Source organism: Polypterus senegalus, chromosome 6 (assembly GCF_016835505.1).
Source record: "Polypterus senegalus isolate Bchr_013 chromosome 6, ASM1683550v1, whole genome shotgun sequence".
Classification (NCBI taxonomy): Eukaryota; Metazoa; Chordata; class Cladistia; order Polypteriformes; family Polypteridae; genus Polypterus; species Polypterus senegalus.
Window position 1 is genome coordinate 162,548,032 of NC_053159.1, and position 22,935 is coordinate 162,570,966.

General features: G+C 39.1%; 1 protein-coding gene across 2 annotated transcripts in view; it reads left to right on the top strand.

Moving 5' to 3' along the window:
* The window catches only part of pkp4 (plakophilin 4), a 312,340-nt gene that overhangs the window by 211,595 nt on the left and 77,810 nt on the right, over positions 1-22,935 (top strand). For both annotated transcript variants that reach the window (XM_039757447.1, XM_039757448.1), the window contains exon 5: positions 10,713-10,747. In XM_039757447.1, the coding sequence (XP_039613381.1) occupies positions 10,713-10,747 (35 nt within the window). The remainder of the gene's footprint in view (positions 1-10,712; positions 10,748-22,935) is intronic.

Below are 22,935 nucleotides of genomic sequence, written 5' to 3' on the forward strand. Positions count from 1 at the left end.
AAATTAGAATTTGCAGCAGACGATAAGGGGGGACGCTGCTGTAGGACCTTGTGTTCCTGTGGCCTGTAGGGAAGAACTAAAAAAAAATTCAATAACATGGCTTTCCGGGACCTTCTCAGCTGTTTTCAGCTTGAGCAGTCATGCTAACCTGTATCTTTGTGTGCCATCGTCACAGGGTGGCATTCTGATCTGCAGCCCACTTTGTACTTTAATGAAGGAAGTCTTCTCTTTGCTTTGGCTTTACATACTGTATTTTTCTTTTCATAGATTCCATTTTCTCAAATAAAGATATGATACTTTGTGGAGAAGATTTGGGTTGAGAAAATGTGCTTCCATTTAAAATGCTGCAGTGGTTTTGTTTTTTTTTCTCCTCCTCAGCATCTGCTGAAATGTTTCCTTCCACATTCAGTAACTCAAATAAATGGCGGGTGACTGTCTCATTGTCATATTTTTTCCCTTTTGTTATAAATCTTATTTGTTTCAATGCATGGCTGTTAGGCGGGAGTAATATTTTTAACTGTGAAAGAAATTACATCAACACTCGAGGCTTACTCACCAGATGGCTTATTGTATGAGGCAAAAAGAAACAAAAGCGGAGAGATGGAGTGGAGTGAGGAGTACATTTAGTGCACATTTATGTGTTTGGCAGTCTTGCATTTGAGTTTTAGAAGAATATGTGCAAAAAGCAGAATAAGAAATAGAGGAGTCAAAAACACAAGACTTTCAAACATTTATTTGGCTATACGTATATTAATGGTTGAACTTTTGTAGCCTGCTCAATGAATGGATACAGTTATGTATATCAACTCATTGTGTGGTGTTGTTTAGATGAGACATTTTCTAATGAATGTCTACAGGGCAATGCTCAGGTCATTTGTTTTTAGTAACCACTCACATTTTTCAGATTTCAACTGCAGTGACAATGAGTGCTGAAAATAAAGATTTATAAAATGCATGACGTTCATGAAACTGTTCTTCTACATCAGGGGTCCTCAGTCCCAGTCCTGGAGGGCCGTAGTGGCTGCAGGTTTTTGTTCTAACCTGGTTGCTTAATTAGATAGCAATTCTTGCCAATAATTTAACCACATGGCTGTTTGTGCTTTAACTCTGCAATGGCAGGTCATTCTCATATCCTAGATTCTCTTCCCCTTTCCAAGGATATCATCCAAATGATTTGAAGGCTAAAATGGATGAGTAATTCTTGGTCCTTTACTTTATTTTTTAATCCACTTTCCTTCCAAGTATTTAATTTAAACCCAACAGTGCATGATAAATACACACAAGTGGTAATGGTAACAAGCTAAATGGAGAAATGCTGGTCTCTTTTGTCATTTGCATGTTATTGCTAATTTGGATAATTTAAAACCAAGAATACAGCTGTTTAAGACTAAAATAAGCAATAAGGGTTCAAAATCTCAGCAAGCGAGACAACTAAAGTGAAGCAGAAGTGTTACTTGAGCAGTAAGTGCTTCTGATTAAGACACTGGGTTGGCGCAAAAACCTGCAGCCACTGCGGCCCTCCAGGAATGCGATTGAGGACCCCTGTTCTACACACTACCTCCTCTTGTACAGCATTATAGAAGTTAACCAGTGACATGTTTAAAATAAACAGAAAGGGTCACAAGATCATTCTCTGAGCTTATCTTAATGATGATGATTTATGTCGATTAATGTGGCTTCCATTGTTTTAGCACACTTTTTTTTTCCCCATTTTCATTTCCAATATTTCTTGTCATGACCGGCGGCTCAAAACTGTTTCTGTATCTACGGGTGCGAGTGCCAATGGCTCACTAGAAGGGAGAATGGCTGAGATCTTTAATAATCCTGCTTGCCTCTGAAGTCAGCGAGTGTCATATTTGTCCTGAACGGATGGCAGTTTGTTGCTTGTAATTTTCTGTGCCACCACTGCGGTGCTTCACAATCTTGAGCTGAGCAGGTATAGCGTAGCCACTGCGATGGACTCTGCTGTGCGTCTCTAGAAGTTCTCTGAGAAAAGATGGAGAAGTGGAGGCACTGGTGAGCCTTCTTGATGTGTAGTTGACTGGCAAAAGAAACAAAGGATGTGTAAAGCAGCCTGTTAATCGCAAGCTAATCACTCTGTGAGACAGAATATTTTGGTGACAGTAGCTATCTCAGTTTTCACATTTTGTTATGTAAAAGTAAAGTAGGATAATTTAATAATAATAATAATGTTGTATCGTAGCATAGCATTTTTAGGGTCAAGCTGGGTGCTGACTGAAGGCCACCCCACCAGTACTAGACACAAAGTAAGAAACGGCCCTGGAGGAGATGCCAGTTTATCACTCCTAGGTTAATGGTGTGTGTGTATTGTTCCACATACAGAGAACAGCACAGTTCATCTGTGGATGTGCTAATCCACGGGCAACATGTCGCCACTCTCCAGTGCCATGATTACTTAGTACAACAACCTTCCCTCAAAACTTGAGTCTTCCTTCCCTGAAAAATCTCAGGTTTTATTTGTGTAGCGCCTTTCACACACTCAAGAACACTTTAAATTCAATAAAGACATTAACAAGAGAGTAGAAATTACATACAAGAAAATGAATGATACTCATTGAAAAGATGTGTTTTTAACAGGAGTTTGAAATGAATAATAGATTTTTCCCCACAAAGACTGAGAGGAAGAGAATTCCAAGTTTTAGGGGCTACCACACTGAAAGCTCTGCCCCCCATAGTTACTAACCTGTATTTAGGTACAGTGAGTAAGTTAGCGTCCGATGATCTTAATGCACGGGTAGGAGTGGAAGGATAATGAGGGACTAAACCATGAAGGGCTTTAATGGTGAGAAGAATAATTTTATATTTGATTCTCGAAAAGACTAACCAGTGCAAATCATAAAGGTCAGGAGTGATGTGAGCAGATTTTTTAGTGTGTGTAAGTAAATGAGCAGCAGAATTCTGAACATATTGTAATCTATTGGAGGCCATAAAACAATGCATTGCAATAGTCCAGCTGGGTAGTGATGAAAGCGTAAATGAGTGTTTCAGTATCCTTCACACCGAGGAAAGAGTGCAGATGAGTAATGTTATGGAGATGAGAAAAAGCTGTCTGTACTATTGAGCTAATGTGTGGTTGAAAAGTAAGAAGCTGATCAAAGATGACACCCAAATTACGGACTGATGCTGAGGGGTCAATTTTTAGCCCACAAAGGGTAGAGAGGACAGATTTGGTACCATCTAATAAGATTTCTGTTTTATCAGGATTGAGTTGTAAAAAATTATCTGTCATCCATAGATTGATTTCCCGAATGCAGTCAGTCAGTGTGAAGATGTTGCAGTTGCATCATCACTTACATAAAGTTGTGTATCATCGGCATAGCAGTGGAAGCTTAAACCACACTGACGAATAATCTTGTCTAATGGGAGCAGAGAGATGTTAAAGAGGATTGGACCTAAAACTGACCCTTGAGGGATACCTTGTGTGAGTAAAGTAGTGGCAGATTTGTATTCTCTAATGAAGACGTAATACTGGCAATCACTGAGGTATGATGGGAACCAAGAAAGAGCAGAGATACCAATAGCTGAAAGTCTGGACAGTAACATGTTACGGTTAACTGTGTCAAAAATCAAGGAGAACTAGAAGAGCGGCCATCCCAGAATCTGCGGTTATAAGTAAGTCATTGGCTACCTTATGTAAAGTAGTTTCAGTGCTATGTAGGGCTCTGAATCCCGATTGAAAGGCTCCAGCAGGTTACGCACCAGAAATCAGTGCCTTATATCGAGTGATGTGCACATGACAGAGGAGTTTGATGTTAAGCATGAGCAGCACTATTGTCACGCATACAGAGCAGAGTGAAGTTTCTGCCCACATATCCATCTAACATGCAACACAATCACAGATACATGGGAGGAATATGTCAATTCTATGTCAGACGATAAATGGGATTAAATCAAAAGCCCTTTCAAACCATCATCTAGTAGAGACGTGCTCTTTTTTTTTTTTTTTTGAGTCCTGACACGACAACAGCCATGACTGGTCAGATGTTAGAATTCAAAGGGAAAACCTGAAGGTTACAGCCACTCATTACACGCTGCACAGACGAGCCTTTATGACCGCTATTACAACAAGCAATTACATGAAATTGTGGACACTGCAATTTATGGGTGTTTGCCCAGTTACACTCAGTGATGGGAGATAAATAAGACATCTTGCAGTTTCACACAGATGTTCACAGGTTATTCTGAGGCAAAGTACTCGACAGATGGGCTTTGACATGAGCGCTATGTTTTTTTTTAAAAGAGGACAGATCAGCTCTAGTGGCCACAACAACAACAACAACATTTATTTATATAGCACATTTTCATACAAACAGTAGCTCAAAGTGCTTTACATAATAAAGAATAGAAAAATAAAAGACACAATAAGAAAACAAAATAAGTCAACATTAATTAACATCGAATAAGAGTAAGGTTCAATGGCCAGGGGGGACAGAAAAAACAAAAAAAAAAACCTCCAGACGGCTGGAGAAAAAATAAAATCTGTAGGGATTCCAGACCATGAGACCGCCCAGTCCCCTCTGGGCATTCTACCTAACATAAATTAAACAGTCCTCTTTGGATTTAGGATTCTCACGAAAGGGCCTGATGATGATGATGGTCACGTAGACTTCTGGCTTTTAATCTGTCCATCATTGTTGGAGCATCATGAAGCTTTGAGTAGGTGGAGGTGGCGCAGGCCACCACCACAAAGAAACCGGAAAAAGAAACAGAAAAGAGAGTAGGGGTCAGTACGAATTTTAGAGCCACCATGAATAGTTATTATGAAGAATTGAACATACAGAGTATCAGGATTAAGTTAAAGTGAAGTTATGAGAAGGCCATGTTAAAGTAATGTGTTTTCAGCAGTGTTTTAAAGTGCTCTACTGTATCAGCCTGGAGAATTCCTATCAGCAGGCTATTCCAGATTTTAGGTGCTTAACAGCAGAAGGCCTCCTCACCACTTCTTTTAAGTTTTGCTCTTGGAATTCTAAGCAGACACTCATTTGAGGATCTAAGGTTACGATTTGGAATATAAGATGTCAGACATTCCGATATATAAGATGGAGCGAGATTATTTAAGGCTTTATAAACCATAAGCAGTATTTTAAAGTCAATCCTGAATGACACAGATAACCAGTGTAGTGACATCAAAACTGGAGAAATGTGTTCGGATTTTCTTTTCCTAGTTAGGATTCTAGCAGCTGCATTCTGCGCTCGTTGCAAACGATTTATGTCTTTCTTGGGTAGTCCTGAGAGGAGTGCGTATTTTTCAGACCAAGAGCGGTTGGTCAAGTTTAATTACTTGGCTGTTATCTTTTTTTTTTTTTCTTCAGGGCAAATATGCTTTAGCACTTTGTGTGGGTGACAAGATCAAGACATTTATGAGAAAAGCCGCACTGTGGAGTGTGAGGCCAGATAGGTTAAGAGTTTCTGGATGCAGATTGTCTACAGTTGAAGTTGGTGATCAGTTGTTTCACTTTCAGCGCTGTGTGACTATTTCAATACTTAAAAAAAAAATAAAAACATCAACACAGAAGAATGGGAATGAGTCCGTGACCCATTTAATCCTCCTGTGATGTGCACTTGTAAACTTACTGGTAAAGCTGAAGAGCCACTGACAGAGTATGAGTTCTTACAACTAAGTGCTCAATGCCAACCATCAAAGCCCTGAACCTTTTTTTCACAACTCTTTGTTAGGCACCATTCTGTGCTCAAGACAAGGGGCAGTGCCCGACTGAAAACTGATGATAACATGAGAGTTTGTGTTTCACCCATCACACCGTGAATTGGTTATTTCTGCAGTGCAAAGCAAACTCATTCTTCCAAATGAAATGTTAGTTCTAATCTGCGAAACTCACTGCTGTGTCTTTTATACTTGTGGTGAGTGATTGATGATCCCGAAAGTCGGCGGCCCCCACTGCCCCTTTATTCACGTAAGGGGGGTACAGAGAAAAAGAAAATAAAAATCTAACTTGGTTCTGTAACTCTCGAAAGTTTGAGAAATGCTCTTCTGGTACCACTGCAAGTAATTAAGGCTTCTGATGATGTCAGACACAGCATTACTCCGTAGGTCCCGCAATGCGTATGCCAGACATGCCAAGTGAACTGGAGTTTATTGTGAAGGTGCATTTCAGTAATTATGAACATAAAATGTAATAAGTCAGCAATCACTTGTGGTTTTATTTTATTATGTGCAGAGCAGAGCCATTAGTTCTGTTTAAAATTTGAACAGGGATTTGTTATGAAGTTGATTATTTTGTATTACAGTGTTTTTATTTTTTTTTTATGTAGCTGCCACTTGGCTCCTGTATCCAGCTATGTGTTTTTGATGCACTTGTGACTGAAAAGTACAAATAAAAAATCCACTTTGCAGACCTCAGAACAAAATTTTAATAGGTTCATCAATAAAACTGTGGTCACTTCCTAGCTCAGCACTTCTGCCGAGACTTAGAAGTGTTTGCTTTGTGTTTCAATGGCAATTTGTGAAACTGGCAGCTTATTTCATGACAGTCTCAAGTGCAAAGATTGCTGACCCAAAAATCAATCTCCGCTTTCGGTGATTTTGGTTATGCATGTTTATTAAATTGCTTTCTGTCCAAATGCTTCTTTTCACCATCCCGAGAAATACTTTTTCATTATCATTATTGAACAGGGGTTGATCTGGACTTACATACTTCAGTGTAATTTTAAGCCATTTTTTATGGAAAAGGAAAAATAGGGAAAGTTTATTTCTATGTTGAAATACTACAAACGGCCTCTGATTTAGTGTTTTAGCCATGTAGCCTTTATCTGATTTGCTGTCTTGTAATCCCCATTTCTATGCATGCTGTGTTGCTGAAGTGTATTATAAACGTGTCTGGAAAAACCAAAGAGTTAAAAGCAGAAAAGAGACAATTTCATGGAGCTTTCTGAATTCCCATATGTGGTGTATGCATATAATCTGTATGGCAAATTTTTTATACGGTCTTAAAAAATTCTCATTGTTTTCAAATACCTAATTTTTTTTTATTATTATTTATATACTATACAGACACAATGCCGATACAGAGATACGAGTTTAATTCGTTCCATGACCGAGCTCGTAAGTCAAAATGCTCGTGTCTCAAATCAGTTTTCCCATTGAAATTAATTGAAATGAGGTTAATTCGTGCCAGCCCCCAAAAAACCACCCCAATTTTTTGTTAACTGTTTTCAACATAAGAAAAAGGTATTGAACAAATATTGTATACAAACAAAATAAAACCTAATACATAAAAGAGAATCTAAAGAAATAAACCGATGCTGGCGAAGCCGATTAGCGTATTGTAATGTTTTTTTCTTTCACTTCACTTTTGCTTAACTTAATTTTCTTCACTAGTTTTTTTCTTTTGCCACGCTTTTGTCACTTTCATTCGCATGGTGTTTCAAAAGAAATCTGTCCAATGAGCTTTGTTTAGTCCTCCCCTTTAGAATGTTTCTGAAATGAGTTAGGGAAGTGTCGTTAAATAGCGCCGCTGCACGATCAGTTGCAACTTTTTCAGGGTTTCTTTTCAACAAAGTCAAGTATTGGGCAAGTGTCGTTAAATAGCGCCACTGCACGATCAGTTGTAAGTTTTTTAGGGTGTTTCTTTTCTTTAAAGTTATACCCACATTGCAAACACTTCCTTTATCTCACTTTAAGAGATAACCGCCTCAGTGATACTGATCTCCTGCAGAACCTCCATATGTTGCTGCGTCTGTAGCTCCGTCAACTCCTCTGTCGTCAGTTCCTCGGAATGTTCGGCGACAAGCTCTTTGATGGCTCGTATTTCGAATATTGGCTCGTAACTCAAGGCAAAAAATCGACCTAGTGACGGCTCGTATCTCAAAAAACTCATACATTGGGACACTCGTATCTCAAGGTACCACTGTATTTTGGACAATTTGCAAGATTACGTTTACTTGCTATGGATGGGTAAAGAGAGAGAAATTCTCGACACTGTGCTGACATGTGCTACTCCCTGCATAAGGTATTCCCGATGCATTACTATATTTTTGTTTTTTTGAAAGTACTAGGGGGCTTTGCCCCACTCCCTGCCAGCACTACGTGTCGTTGTGAAGAAGGGGGCTGAACGCACCCCAAGAAGATGCGGTTGCTCCTCCGAAACCCCTTCTTAAATGGTGATACAATGCAATGGGAAACAATTTTTTTTTTTTTTTACCTCATCTTTACTCGATCAGCTGCTGGCTTGCTGCTCCTGCTGCCGTGCCACGTGCATCTCGCATGGCGTTTCGAATGTTTAAAAGCCTATACAGCAGCTGCCCTTTTGTCTCACCGCCTTGTCTTTTTTCTCCCCAAGACATCCTCCGACACCATGTAATCTCTTTTCGCTGTTCCGTTATTTCACAGAGCAATGATTTCCGTTTGTTTGTTTGCGCTAATGCGATCTTTGCTATCATTTTTTTGAGACTTTCAAATTTTCCTACTTCCATTTTCTGTAACCTGCTCTGCATGTGTATCGCGCCAACATTTTTCAATTCTTTCCGACCTTCTACTTTGTCTTTTTCCGGCCCCGGGTATGAGCTGAGGGCACAGGAAGTGTGTCTGCCAAAGTCATTCCAGCACCTGAGAGGTTAGATGACCATGGTCTTGTTTGAAAATGGTTGTAAGCATGACGTGACTTGACCATCTCGCCGGACATGAAAGTGTCTCTCTTCAAAAGTTCACACCTCATTGCAGGAAAAAAAAGTCTCATCTTGTTCCAAGATTTTTTTTTTTTTATAATCGAGAGATTATGGCTTTCAAAAATAAGTTTGTCCTTAGAAGTGTCGCATGTCCAAAGGAAGCTGACAAATGTTGCTATTCCCAGAGGGGAAAAAGTGTTGTTTGTGGAGATTTGTCACTTCAAACAGTGCTTCATGTCCCCATAATTCTGTCAGAATTAAATATCTTTTTGAACAAAGTCTTGAGCTACTAAGGAATTGTGTATTTTTAAGATTTCTAAGCAGTGCTATTCTTCTTATTTAATCGTTCTGCAAGTTATAGAGATTTAGTATGCTGAACTTGCACAACTCCTCACGGGTAGAACGATGATTAGGCTGTGGAGCCGACAAGGCCCTCTGTAACGGCACGGTGTTTAACGTGGAAGCTTGAAAAAGAGCAGATAAGCACAGAGATGTTGGCCTCAGCACAAGACATATTAATTCACACATCATATTGGGCCGTTTATTTCTGCAATAGCTGTGCTTTTTTCACTGTAACTAACCTTTAAATCAAAATCTGATTTCTGTTTTTAAAGAAGCTCATTGTTTGATTCCCTGTCAGTGAAGTCTCCAGAAATGCATTGCTAGCCCTCTTTACTCGTCTCTTTTGTCCAGTTGTAATGTTGCATTTTTAAGTCCAGAGCTTGGCAAAAAATAAATAAATAAAGTTAGTTGTCCAGTCTTGTATACATCCCTATTGACTGCGGCTAGCTTCAGATGTCCACGTCAGAGGTTGGAATATGCTTGGTTGAAACGCAGAAAGTGCCTAGTGACTTTAAAATAATTAATACGTAATTTTCATTCATTTCCCTTCTAACACCCAGGGCCAGTTTTAGACATTGGGGTCCCTGTTTGGTGAGTGTTCATAGCTAAGAAATCTGTTCAACACTTGAACTTGCCAAACACGCTGCCATGATGCCTAAGAGTCCCATTCTGCAGTCGGGGAAGGGTTAGTCCATTAGAAGTTTAAAATATGCAAGTAAAACGAAATTCTGACATTCTGAGAGGGCCCTTGACACTGTGAAGGAGTAGCCTGCTGACTGTTTGCCTAAACCTGACTGAGAGCATCGCAGGTGAGGCCCGTCCCCGGTCCATTAGCATTTAACGTAGATTTGCATCGAGAAGCTTTGAATCTTCCCCTCCCCGACAAATAAATAAATGTTATAAAAAGAGATATAAATTGCACAGTACTTTTGTTAACATTTTACCTTAAGCAAAAGTACTGGCAGGTTTTGCTTTGTGCAGAGGTTAATGCTTAAACTTATAATAAATACAATATATAATTGAATTAAAAGGGTTTTGAATGATTTCGGGGTGGTGCTCAGCCAGCCAGTATACTACACAAATGGTTTTAAAATGTTTTTCATCCACATACTAAGGATTTTCTCAACACATAATCCTGTAAGAATCGTCCAGTTGGGATTGTGGAGTCCCAGTTTGTTTGTTTGTTATCCTCTGCACAAATGCGGTTCTGAAGTACTCAGAAATCAGAATATTTAAAGTACTACGCCATACCTGGTTAGAGGCCCTTTCAAAGTGCTCACTGCATCACTCCGTACCTTTCTGCCAGAAGTGATCTGCCGCTTTGGTCTTTTTTTATTCCAGTCCAGGGTCAGGTGTCCAGAAGAGGAGTTTCTGTTTTTCTGGTCTCTTTCTGCCACCCTGAAAAGAGAGGAGACAACACTATGCAGTTTCTGGAGTTTCTCTCCGTTTCTTAGTCTCAGCTCACACCGCTATAATTGTTAACTCTTGAGACATCAGTTGGGGGCCGCATGAGTTTGAACCACACAACAGCAAACACACTCTCTGCAGTTGGTCACTCTGACTCTGTGTGCACTGTACATGCTGTGAGGTTTTTTTGTATACTGTATACGGTAAATGTGTTGGTGTGCTCATAGAAACTTGACAATGAAAGGTGCTAGAGAGAGACTGGGTTGTTGTTGTTGTTACTGTTACTAACCCTAACCTTTTTTTTCCTGTTTTCTTATTAGCTCGTCTGAGAAATCCTTTCCCTGGAGGTCCGCAGGTATGTGGCACAAACACAGTTCTATTCAATTCTTTTTTTTGTTTTTGTTAAAACAACTCATCTCTCATATACACACTCTGTATACTGTACACATTAATAAATATAATTAAAACACAAAATAACTTCAGTAAAAAACACTTTGCAGGAAGTATTTACAGATGTGGACACATTTGTTGGTAGCCTCGTAGCTCTGAAAAGTGACTGAATGAAAATCAGTTGTCTCCTGTATACCTGCATGTCATTCATTGATGTGTCATCGAGATTAAGTATTGCTTATTCTACAAAGATTTTCTTTAATGACTTGGACAAATTTATTGGTAACCTTAGAAAAAATCCAAAATATTTAGATGTATTTTTTTTTTTTCCCAAACTAGAGGTTTTCTTGAATTTGTAACACAAATGTCTACAATCGTGCAATTAGTCATTCAGCGTATTTAAATTGTGAACAGTAGTCACACTGCTGTTTGGTATCATCATGAGTCCCCCGCTGAACTTGGTCCATAGAAAATAAAGTAGAGAGACTTGGCCGAGCAGACCAGACAGAAAATTACATGCAAGCACATTAAAGGCAATGGCTAGGAGATCGTCTCCTGTGACAGCAGTTTAAGGTCCATGGGACTGTAGGCAACCTTCCTGGACACTGCTGCAAGAGGAAAATCAACCCCAGAATAGGCAGAAGGATAATGTGAACGGTAGACAAAAAACAAGGATTCCAAAGAGATACAAACTGAACTCCAAGGCCAAGGTCCATCCATGTCTGATTGCACCATCCATCACTTTTTGATCTCCACTGTTGAAAGAAAACCATAAACTAGTCAGGCAAGAATTGACAAAATTGGATATTGACAAACCACAATGTTTCAAATAAGAAAAAACTGGAGCTTTTTGGCAAGTCACGTTAGCCCTATGTCCACAGACGAAAAAATGAATCTTTCATGAGAAAATAACACCATACGTCCTGTAAAACATGGAGGAGGCTCAGTTATGTTTTGGATGTGCTTTGCTGCGTCTGGCGTTGCATGCCTTCAGTCTGTGCAGGGAACAATGACATCTGAAGACTATCAAGACTTACTGGAGTGAAACATTGTGCTCAGTGTCTGAAAGCACGGTCTCAGTTACAGGTCATAGATCCTCCAACAGGTTAATGTCTTAAAACACACAGCTAAACACAGCCAAGAATGGTCAAGAACAAAACATTGGACTATTCTGAAGTGGCTTCCTAGGAGGCCTGATTTGAATTCTATCAGAACATCTATGGAAACAACTGAAACATGCAGTCCGGAGAAGGCCTCTTCAAACCTGACCCAGCTGACTAGTTTGTGGAGGTCGAGTGGGCCGAACAAACTGTATGCTGGTGCAGAAGAAGTCATTGAGAGCTGCAGGAATTGCTTGTTTGCAGTGATTACCTCTAAAAGTTGTGAAACAAATATTGCGTTAAGGTTCCCCTCATTTTTATCCATGCAATTGTCATTTGTGTTATTTTATTCTGTTAAATCAAAACTCTAAAGCAGATTTTTGTTGAATACGCAATAACCAACAATGGGTGCCAGATACTTTTGTTAGTTTCCAGAAATCGTGAGACAATTGTGGGTTCTTTTTTTTTTCATTAGGGGGTACCAACATACTTGTATACGTCTGCCCATATCTTTATCAACTGAAACTTTCATTTATATAAACTGAGGTCTGTTGTTTGTAATTTTATAAATGAATTCATCAAAGTCAGTTGAGGTCAGACACCCATTCTTTCCATTGTGCATTAAAATGCTGTTTCTCAATTAAATGTTTTATAGTTAAAGGATATTTGGAAGTTTAAAAAAAAAATCACTTACTTGACACCAAACTTTTAGTTTCAGCTTTTCCAAGCATCATTTTAATTTTTTTCTTTTAATACTGGGGAGAGCATGCAAATACATACCGACATGACCTTCATGATACACCCATTTGTTGTGATATTTGCCCATTGACATATGACGACTTGCTTCCGTGCACACTATAATGTTGCCGGCACACTCCGGGGTACAGGAAGAAAATGTCTGGTGCATTTCTCACAAAATCAATAGTACCATCTAGTGCTGGGCGGTATGACCAAAATTCTACATCACGGTATTTTTCAAAATTATCCCGGCTTCATGGTATTTAATGGTAATTTTTTCCCATGCACAAGTGGATGTTGACCACATTTTCCACTGCAATTACTGCAGTAGACTGGCTAAGAATAACCTGTTCCACTGTCATGAGCGTAGTACGTTGTACAAAAAAACATTTTAATGTGCACACAAGTACTAATACAGGTTTGCATGGCCCCATAAAGTGATAGTTTTCAAGGGGGTGACACTAATGAAGAGAAGGAATCACACTGCATGACAGATGCAGTCAAAATATAGAACCTTTTTATTGAACAAAATTTTACAAACAACTTGAACTATACAGTAATTTTGACATAATATTTTCAACCATCCAAATAGGCATTTAGACTTAGTAAAATACCCAGAGGTGTTTGTCAAAAGTTGTATTGCACTGAACAGGAATAAATAGTAAATATTTTTTGTAAACCAAATTCACCTTCTGTTAATGTTAACAATCTCTGTCCACTGACATGTTCAAGTGACTTTTTAAACAACTTTACCATCATTAAACTGCATAATATTTAAACTAATAAATAATAACAATAAAATAAAACAAGTGTAACTTGGTGATGACATCTTTACCAGCTGAGCCATCATTATAGCAAATTGTATTAATGTGGACCTTGCTCAAGATAGGCCAGCAGGAATGCACGGTAGACTGGCTGTCTTTGTGAGACAGGTGTGCAGGGGTGACCGCTGCAGTGAGATGCAATATGGTTTGTACCTCGTGTCATCATAAGTGTCGGTCATCCCAGGCAAATGTTGCCATGGGATGCATCAGCTACAGGAACGTGTTCAGCAACCCCGATCAGCTGATCCCGGTACCTCACTTTCGTTTTCGATCTCCATCTCCAGATCACTTGCATCAAAATCGGAGTCTGACAAGTCAGAGTCCGATTCAGCGATAATGCGAAAAAAGTCATCCACAGATTATTTTGCTTTGAGCTTTCACATTGGTTTCACTCCACATGCCATTTTAGAAGCTGTTTGCTCTTCGCTTCTCACGCACGTGCAGGGAATCGAGGTCAAATCAACAAAACTAACTTTCCTTCTAGCAAAAGCATATCGAAAACAACAAGATGACTGATCTCTATCGATCACTAGCTAGACTGAGGCATCTTACAACATGGGAGTTTCCGGCAATGTATCGTACTGCATCGATCAGATCATTCGGCCCACAGGAACGTCCGCTTGCCGCGCCAACTTGAAAATTTATATTTTACACAATTTTATATAAATTATCATATCGCTTTCGGCATCTTAACTTCGAAAAATCTAGTTGAACCATCATAAGTAAGGGACTACCTGATAATAGAGATAACAGAAAAAAACATATACACACATTCGTTGTACATTTCTTATTATTATAGTATGTTTTTACTCTACAATGCCTTAAAATAGTTTATTATTTTTATAACTAATACAGTGGTACCTCGGTATACATCTGCTTTGGAATAAGTCCAACTTGGTATACGTCCTGTTTGGACATGAAAAATTTTGCTTGGTATACGACCTTTGTTTGGAATACGACTCGCATGCTAACCTTGTTTACCTCTCTCGAGACAAAGCCACGACTGCCCACGACTGCGCCAGTTGCTAGCATTCAGTGAACAACCCGCACTATAACTCTCTGTGAACTTTCACGTGTGTGATATAGCGGGTCCACAGCTCCTGTCAAAGTCCACCTTTAAAATAAATAATCACCGCGCTTGCAGCTTGGTGAGGGGCATGGTGGTTATGTGGCTGAAGGTTGTCAGGGCGATTCGCAATGTGGCGTTCTCACCAAAGTGCACTTGTGAGGGACCGTCCGCATTCATGATTGTTCCTGGGGCTGCTTATCTTGATAAACAGAAGCGCGAGTCAGCTAGAAGGGGAGGAAAAAGAAAGAACGGATGGGAGGTTGAGAGAGAGAGAGAGAGCGAGCGAAGTAGCTGAAGTAGGCAGAGTTAACATCAGCTGCAAGTAGGGCGACTCCCCTGTTGGGAAGCAGGGGGGCTGCCAGGTAAAAAGGCACCGGGCTTCTTCTTGGGGTTTTTTTTTTAAAAAAAAGAATGCTTCCTGCTCTATTTTAACTTTGTTGTTTTTAAGAAGACTTTTTTCTATTGTTTTTAACCTCCACGTTTCACTTCTGATTTTGTGGATTATTTATTGGAACTTTGGAGACTGCACTTTAATTTGAACACCTTGTTTTGTTAATCTATACTAATAAAAGGCAAAGCCCTCACTCACTCACTCACTCACTCACTCACTCACTCACTGACTCATCACTAATTCTCCAACTTCCCGTGTGGGTGGAAGGCTGAAATTTGGCAGGTTCATTCCTTACAGCTTCCTTACAAAAGTTGGGCAGGTTTTATATCGAAATTCTACGCGTAATGGTCATAACTGGAAGCAGTTTTTCTCCATTTACTGTAATGGAGATGAGCTTCAACGCCGTGGGGGCGGAGTTTTGTGTGACATCATCACGCCTCCCACGTAATCACGCAGTACATAGAAAACCAGGAAGACCTCAAAAAAGCGCTCAAGAAAACATGCATTATATAATTGAGAAGGCAGCGAAACAATAAGAAGCGAGCGAGTGACATATACAACCATATTTATGAGTTCTGCTACTTCGGAAACAAAGCACGATGTAAACCTACACTTTAAATTAAGTTCATAGACAGGCTGCCGCTGGCGTTTGTAATTTAGTGCCTGCCCATATAAGGCCGTCCGTCGGCGGCAATCCAATAGCAAACTGCCACGGGTAAATATTCACGGGTGAAGGACTGTGCTTATGGAGAGGAAGATGAGATGGTCAGGGTGGTGTTTGACACAAACTCAGCGAAACTGCGAGAGAAAGTTTTAAGTGCCAGGACTAAGGTAACATTAAATACAGCCATGGACATAGCACGAGATGGCACCAGCACAGCTGGGAACCTTCGATGCATGTACACCGAGTGGCTCACGTGAACTGACGCAGTGCACAGATAAAAGCAACAGTTCCAAAGAGCGCTGAACAAAACCGAATTACACAATTGAAAAGGCAGCAAAAAATATGAAGCGTCTGATACATACAAGCATATTCATAAATCCAGCTACTGCGGAAACAAAGCACACGGTGGAAAAAGTCAATGTCCCGCTAAAGGAAGACAGTGTAAAAAACCCGTGCATGCAGTGTGTCAGGTCTCAGATAAAGAAGAAGACGAGCTGTTTATTGATGCACTAAGAAACGAATCGATGAATGAAACCTGTCACCTTTACAACGATTGACAAACACGGAATGTAACTTGAACACAACACATCCTACAAATACGAACCTGATTGAAAGAAATAATGATAATCAAATCCTTGATGACAGCAACACTCAGTAACACTCACTAAACAAATACTGTATATTGACAGTCATGTTACGTTATTTTTAAAATGTTCCCTTTTCTTTTTCTACCTTTTTTAACACACTACTTCTCCGCTGCGATACGCAGGTATATATACAGTATATGTATATATATATATATATATATATATATATATATATATCCCGCTCTACATACTCGAATAATGGATACTTTATTCGCCATCAATGATTGTTTTGGTAAAGCCATACTCAGTGTATTCATTAGATGAACGGTAAAAAAGTAAGAGCGAGTGGAGGATGCAGGCTGTAGTGCGTCAACTCTATCTGAATTGCGCGATCACATTTGAAAAAATATATCTTTTCAAGTTCTATTTAGTCCATATGTGTCAAACTCAAGGGCGAGATCATTTTATATACTGTATTATTGTTATTAATGGCCCGGGTATATGAAGCGCTGGTAACACAATAAACTACAGATCCCATAATGCAGCGCTTCAGCTGCCTTGCCGAACACTTACCACATTAATCAAGTCTACCTTATGATGCTACAAGTTATTGAAGCTAGAGTTATTAGCACTGAGTTTGCACGGCGCTTTGGTGACTTTGAAGAACAAAAAAAGTCCGTCTACATGCGGCTCGAACCTTGTGCATGTTTGGTAGCACATATCTGTGTGAGAAGCTCTTCTCAGTGATAAAGACTAACAAAACAGCACACAGGAGTCGCCTCACTGATGAGCACCTGCAATCCATCCTGAGAATCTCCACAACACAGAACCTCACACCAAACAGAAACGAACTTGTTGCCAAAAAAAGATGCCAGGCGTCCAGCTCTAAAATGACATATGAGCAAAGACAACTGAATGATTTGATTTGTTTTTGCACGTAAGAGCGGGAGTCAACCGTTTTAACAAACAGCGTATTGCACTGATACCAAATAGCTGTGTGTGTATATATGTAGATATGTATGTATATGTATATATATGTTTATATATGTGTGTGTGTATGTATGTATATATATATATATATATATATGTATTTGTGTGTATATATGTGTATATATATATATATATATATATATATATATGACAGCAACACTCATCACTCACAACAGTGACAAAACAATTACATTGACAATCAGGTTACGTTATTTTCAAAATGTTTCCTTTTCTTTTCATTGCTTCTTTAACACACTACTTCTCCGCTGTGAAGCGCGAGTATTTTGCTAGTTGTTTTAATAAAAGCACTTTGCACTTTTTCACCATCCCCTTGCTTTGCTGTTACCAATGAGGTTAGCAGTGAGGCACATTACCGACGGTGTAGGGTTCAAGGGCTCCCCGGCAGCAGATGGGAGCATACAGCAAACCCGCATCGTCACAACGTGATTTTGTGTTTTTTTCATGTAAATTTGAATTGATTGTTGAAAAGTATGAAGGTTGCATGCGTATCCGGGACATGGCTGTTGCATACCGTTTTCTGAGAACGACAGTATCTACGATTGTGAAAAACAAAGATGTTATTAAAAAGTAAAGTGAGGTAAAATTTTCATTTATTTCATCTAATTGCTTTTGTATTTCTGTATTTTAGTATTAAGCAGTGTTTAAATTATTTTATACAACCCCATCAATGTATAATATGCCAATAGGAATAGGATTTTTTTTTTCATGGGAACGGATTAATCATATTCCCATTATTTCTTAAGGGAAAAATTCGTTTGGTAAAGTCCTGTTTGGTATAAGTCCAAGGGTCTGGAACGGATTATGGATGTATACCGAGGTTCCACTGTACTACCCATGGCTGTGTGAAGCCTGTGTCCAAAGCACTGGTACTCCAAAGCATGTTTGCGGCTAAGGTGGTGCACCAAAGTGTTCGTGTTGCCACCTCCAGCGACAACTTTACCTCGACAGCATTTGCAGTAAATAGTTGTTTGGTCCACATCCGACCTTTTAAAACCAAAGTATCTCCAGACAACACACGCGGCTCCTTTTTTCTGCAAAAGTTCTTCTTTGTCATCGTATTCAACTTTATCGTCTGCTGCAGCTTCAGTTTCAGAATGTTCTCTGTCCATTTTCACCGTTCAATTTTTCCACTAACACATGTACTCCGTTGCATACGTGTTTAGTGGTGTAGCAGTGAAAAAGGTCCCCCCACCCTTAAACAGTTTCCTGCTGCGCCACGTTCCAAACGTTGTTTAGGCTATTTAAACCGGTGTTGCGGTAAAAGAAAATCCATATCATCATAAAAATTAAAACCGTTTTTTGGTATGAACTGGTATACCGCCCAGCACTAGTACCACCACTATTTCACGAACTGCTGAATTGTACGTCAGTGTGAAGAAGCCTATACAAACCCACAACGCCGCACCAGCAAGCACACACATAACACAACTAACAAAGTAACATAAAATTTGCACACAGGCTTCACCTGAGTGTTTACTGTTGCTAAAGTCCTATTTTTGTATATTATTGTTACTTGTCCTGCCAAGCTAAAAAAAAAATTGCAATTTAGTCAAAAAAAGTGTAGCAGTCCTGCGTAGGCAGATTGTCTCCTTTCTCTGGGGTCGTCCAAACCCTGTGAAATGTGTCTACTTCAACTAGATTCCAACTGTTCCATTTTTTTTGGTTTTGCATGCTCTGTTCTTGGACATCCTTAAGTCTGTAATGACTTCTTCTAAAGATGCTCCAAAGTCCAAACATTTAGGACCTTGTCAAATTCCCTATGGGACAGTTTGAACATTTGAAAGCTTGTCCTACCCTTTCATATTTATTTATCTCATCTAGTGCCATTAAGTTGATATCAGAAATACCTCAGTACCATTAAGATCAACTACAACAACATTTATTTATATAGCACATTTTCATATAAACAGCAGCTCAAAATGCTTTACATAATAAAGAATAGAAAAATAAAAGACACAATAAGAAAAACAAAATAAATCAACATTAATTAACATCGAATAAGAGTAAGGTTCAATGGCCAGGGGGGACAGAAAAAACAAAAAAACTCCAGACGGCTGGAGAAAATAAAAAATAAAAGATCAAGGTATTTTGTGTTCCAAAGGGTGCGTTGTCATAATGTTTCTCATTATTAATATTTAACATGGTTGATTGGCAAAGTGTTTTTCAGATCCTTACACCTGAGGTCACTAAAACCAGTTTCTGCACTCATGACCTTCTTAGTAGATCGCATGGGTCCAGGAAATGAAGGGTTAGATGATCGTCTTTTTCCTGGGCTAAGTTTGTATGTTTTACTCTGAAAAGAGTAATCTGCCCCCAGAAACTGCATTTTATAAGTGCTTAATGCAACACAACAGTTCAGCCAGTGTATTACCTTTTATTCAATGTCATCAATAAAAAGAACCTGTAATCTGTTTAGTGCATCCGTTTTAGAAACATGTCTTGGCAGTTTTAGATTTTAGAGGTTTTGTTCATTTGAAATGCTTTATTTCTACATTTTGAATTTGGAACATCTTTTTGTTACCAGTCCTCAAACGGCCAGAAAGTTCCATTTCCTACATCCGTTTTATTTTCTCCACTTCTTTTCTCTACAAATTTCAGCTTTCCTAGCCATATGCCGTAAGAAAGCAGAGGTCATTCCCAGTGTCTTTGACCCCCACCCCAAGTTCCTATTTATAGATTGGTTTCCATGGCACTCTTCCCAGTAAATATTTAGATCAGTCCATTTAAAGAGAATTTAACTGCCCAAAGACAGATCAGGTCTCTAGAGATACATTTTAGATATCATCTTATTTAAGAGCTACTTTTTCAACAGTACCATACATAAATATATGTCAATATGTTTGTTCTTTAGAATGCCGGAGGTAGATTTTTACCATCCTTATAAACAGCATCTGTTTACTCCTTTATTACTGACCTTCTGACTCTATTAATGATACAATAATAAGATGACGCGTGTTCATTTTGTTATAAGCTTTATAATATATTGACAAAATGCTTTACTCTGCAATCTCGAAACACAATGGAATGTCAAACAGCCTGTTCCCCCTGTGTCTTGGTGTGGTATTTGTGCTGATGTGAAGTTTGACTGGCATTTCTGAGTTGGCCCAGTGTACTCGGTCAGGCTGTGGTTGACAGCATTCCCTTTGATGAGTTAGTTTGTGTCTTGTGCCCAATAATTCCAAAAATGGATGAATCAAAAGAAATGTGTATTTTAGGCTCAATTGTGGAATGTTCTCATTGGATAACAAAGACTACTGGAATTTCTTGTGAATGCTGCCCAGTTTATGAAACCAAAATGAAAGGTTTAAAACAAATGGTATGCCTTTAGGAAATTCTACAAATTTCAGAACGCAAAAAAAAAACCAATTGTTTTAGTTTCTAGCTCTTTCAAAAAGCCCCCAGCACAATTATGGCGACTATCTTCAATAGTCATTATAATGTTTATCTAAAGCTCAGTAACCAAAATGACTTGTTGTCTGATATTCCCTATGATTTCTTAAGGAAAAGTGAGAGCAATTTTGATATTCCGTGACCGGATCTGGTGTGCTGGTTTAGAATATAATACTGCCATGTTTCAACATCTTCTGTTCTGACTAACATGATTATGACCAACGTACTGTATGTACAGTAGTACACAAATCTTACTGGGTGTCCTACTAAGCTACAGTTGCGTGACATGAACATACCGGGATTATAGGTTATGGGGATCATTATAGTCACATCTACAAAGCACAGTCAAATTCTTACTCAAGATTCGTGAGCTTAACTCCCTTACCTCGAAACTTCTTCCTCGATCTCAAAATACATTTATCATAACCGAGCAGCCACAAAGTGTGGTAAAGCATTCCAGTAATGGCAACACTGGACCAGTTTCAAGTGACTCATGAACCTAAGATGAATAAAGCCAGGGTGTTAGTGTAGTCTCCTACTGTCCAGAGGGAGACTAGGAACACCAGGTTATACATGTTGGGATCACTCCATGTGCTGGCTGACACCGGGCAAGCCACTCAAAGCCACCTGAGCGCTGTAAGAATGTGCATGTCTGTGCTTTGTCCCTCATGTAAAGTATGTAAGGATGGCACTCTTCATGGTGGGCAGCACTCCCGAATGTGCAGGTTAGGTTGATTGGTGACTCGGGTGTGTGAGTAAGTGGGCCTTGCAGTGGACTGGTGCCCCGTCCAGGGCTGGTTTCTGCCTTGAACCGAATCTTCTGTGGCCGCATGACAGTTGGGCGTAATGGATTTGAGAATGTTATGTTAAGATTCAGAATGTAAAGAAATCCAGATTAGCTCCTAATTATTTTTCTTTTTAAAGTGTTAATGTTCCAGTCAGTCATAAACAAAAGCAGATTTAAGTGCAGAGAGGATCTTCATTCAAGTGTATTTAAAGTTAAAAGGAAATTTGGTTTTGGCTAATAAGAAATTTGGACCGTGTGAAATATTGTGCTAACATTCCTTATATTTGTATTCTCCATGTTATAAACCACAGGCTGCTTGGAATCTGAGAGATCCTGCTTATTTTATTTCCCCTAAATAGAATAGTAATCCAGGAAACATTAAACTGTAATGTTTTATTTGAAATGTTAGTGTTTTTAACAGGACTAAGAAATCACAGTAATTCATTGTAATTTTTCTAATTAAGGATCTTGGAACACTACTACTTGGTTCCACTGGTGTCCAACAAATAATTATATATGTTACTAAACAGTAGCTTCCTCCTTTTAAGAATTTTAACATTTAATGAAGGACTGAGGCTGTGGTCACTTTTAATTCATTGCAATAATAATACACTTCTGTTGTCCTTGACTAAACTGAACTCTGTGCCTAAAGAGATTTCAATCTAAATCAGATGCACTGTGAAAGGGCGGCTTCATGTTAGTTCTAACTGTTCCTGACGTATTTCTTGAATGCCTATTGTAATGAGGTGGAGTGCTCTCACGGCGGTTATTGATTGTGCCTCCACTGCCCTGAGTTCAGTTACCAGTCTGTGGAATCTCCATTTTCGTCCAGTTCTCTGTTCCGCGTGTTATGTTACATTCGATTTTAGGTAAACTGGCGATTCTTACCTGACCTGTTGGGAGTGAGTGTGGCTTTGTGCATGAAGGTTCAGTGATGCTATTGCTTTCTTTCTGTGCAAGACTGACTTTCAGCCCGATTTCCAGTGCTGCTCCCAGTGACCCTGTAATCGGCAAAGCATGTTCAGTAGATAAATGGATGCATGAACTGGTAATCATTTGTAATGAAAATAAACTGGGAAAAAAAAGTGTCTGTTGCAGCAGTCTAGGGACAGTGATAAATATAAGCAGTACATGGAGTTGGACACCCACTGTCACGCTTAGAGTATTTTTTCTGTCACACGCTGTTAATACACAAACAATACAGACCTGAAAATGTCTTGCTAATCATTTATTAATGTTGCATTACATTTGGGGAAATGGCTAAATATGCTAATTTTAATAAACCAACATTTAAAAGCTAATTCTTTATGCTTGAATACACCTTTTATTCACCAGCACAAAGTTATGGCCACAAATTAGTTTTTGGTTTTATAATAGCATCTGCTTTAATAAAAAGATGTCTTTCTGTGGCCATCCAGTTGCTATGTTTCTGCCATTCCAAAAGGTGGCGCATCACAAACATTTGCACTGCTTTATGATTTCCGTACCAAATTAAATAAAACAGAAACATTAACACTGAGGTCTACATCGATTACTTGGATTTTAACCCGACTTAGACGTGCAGCACATATAATTTCAATTATGATATCGTG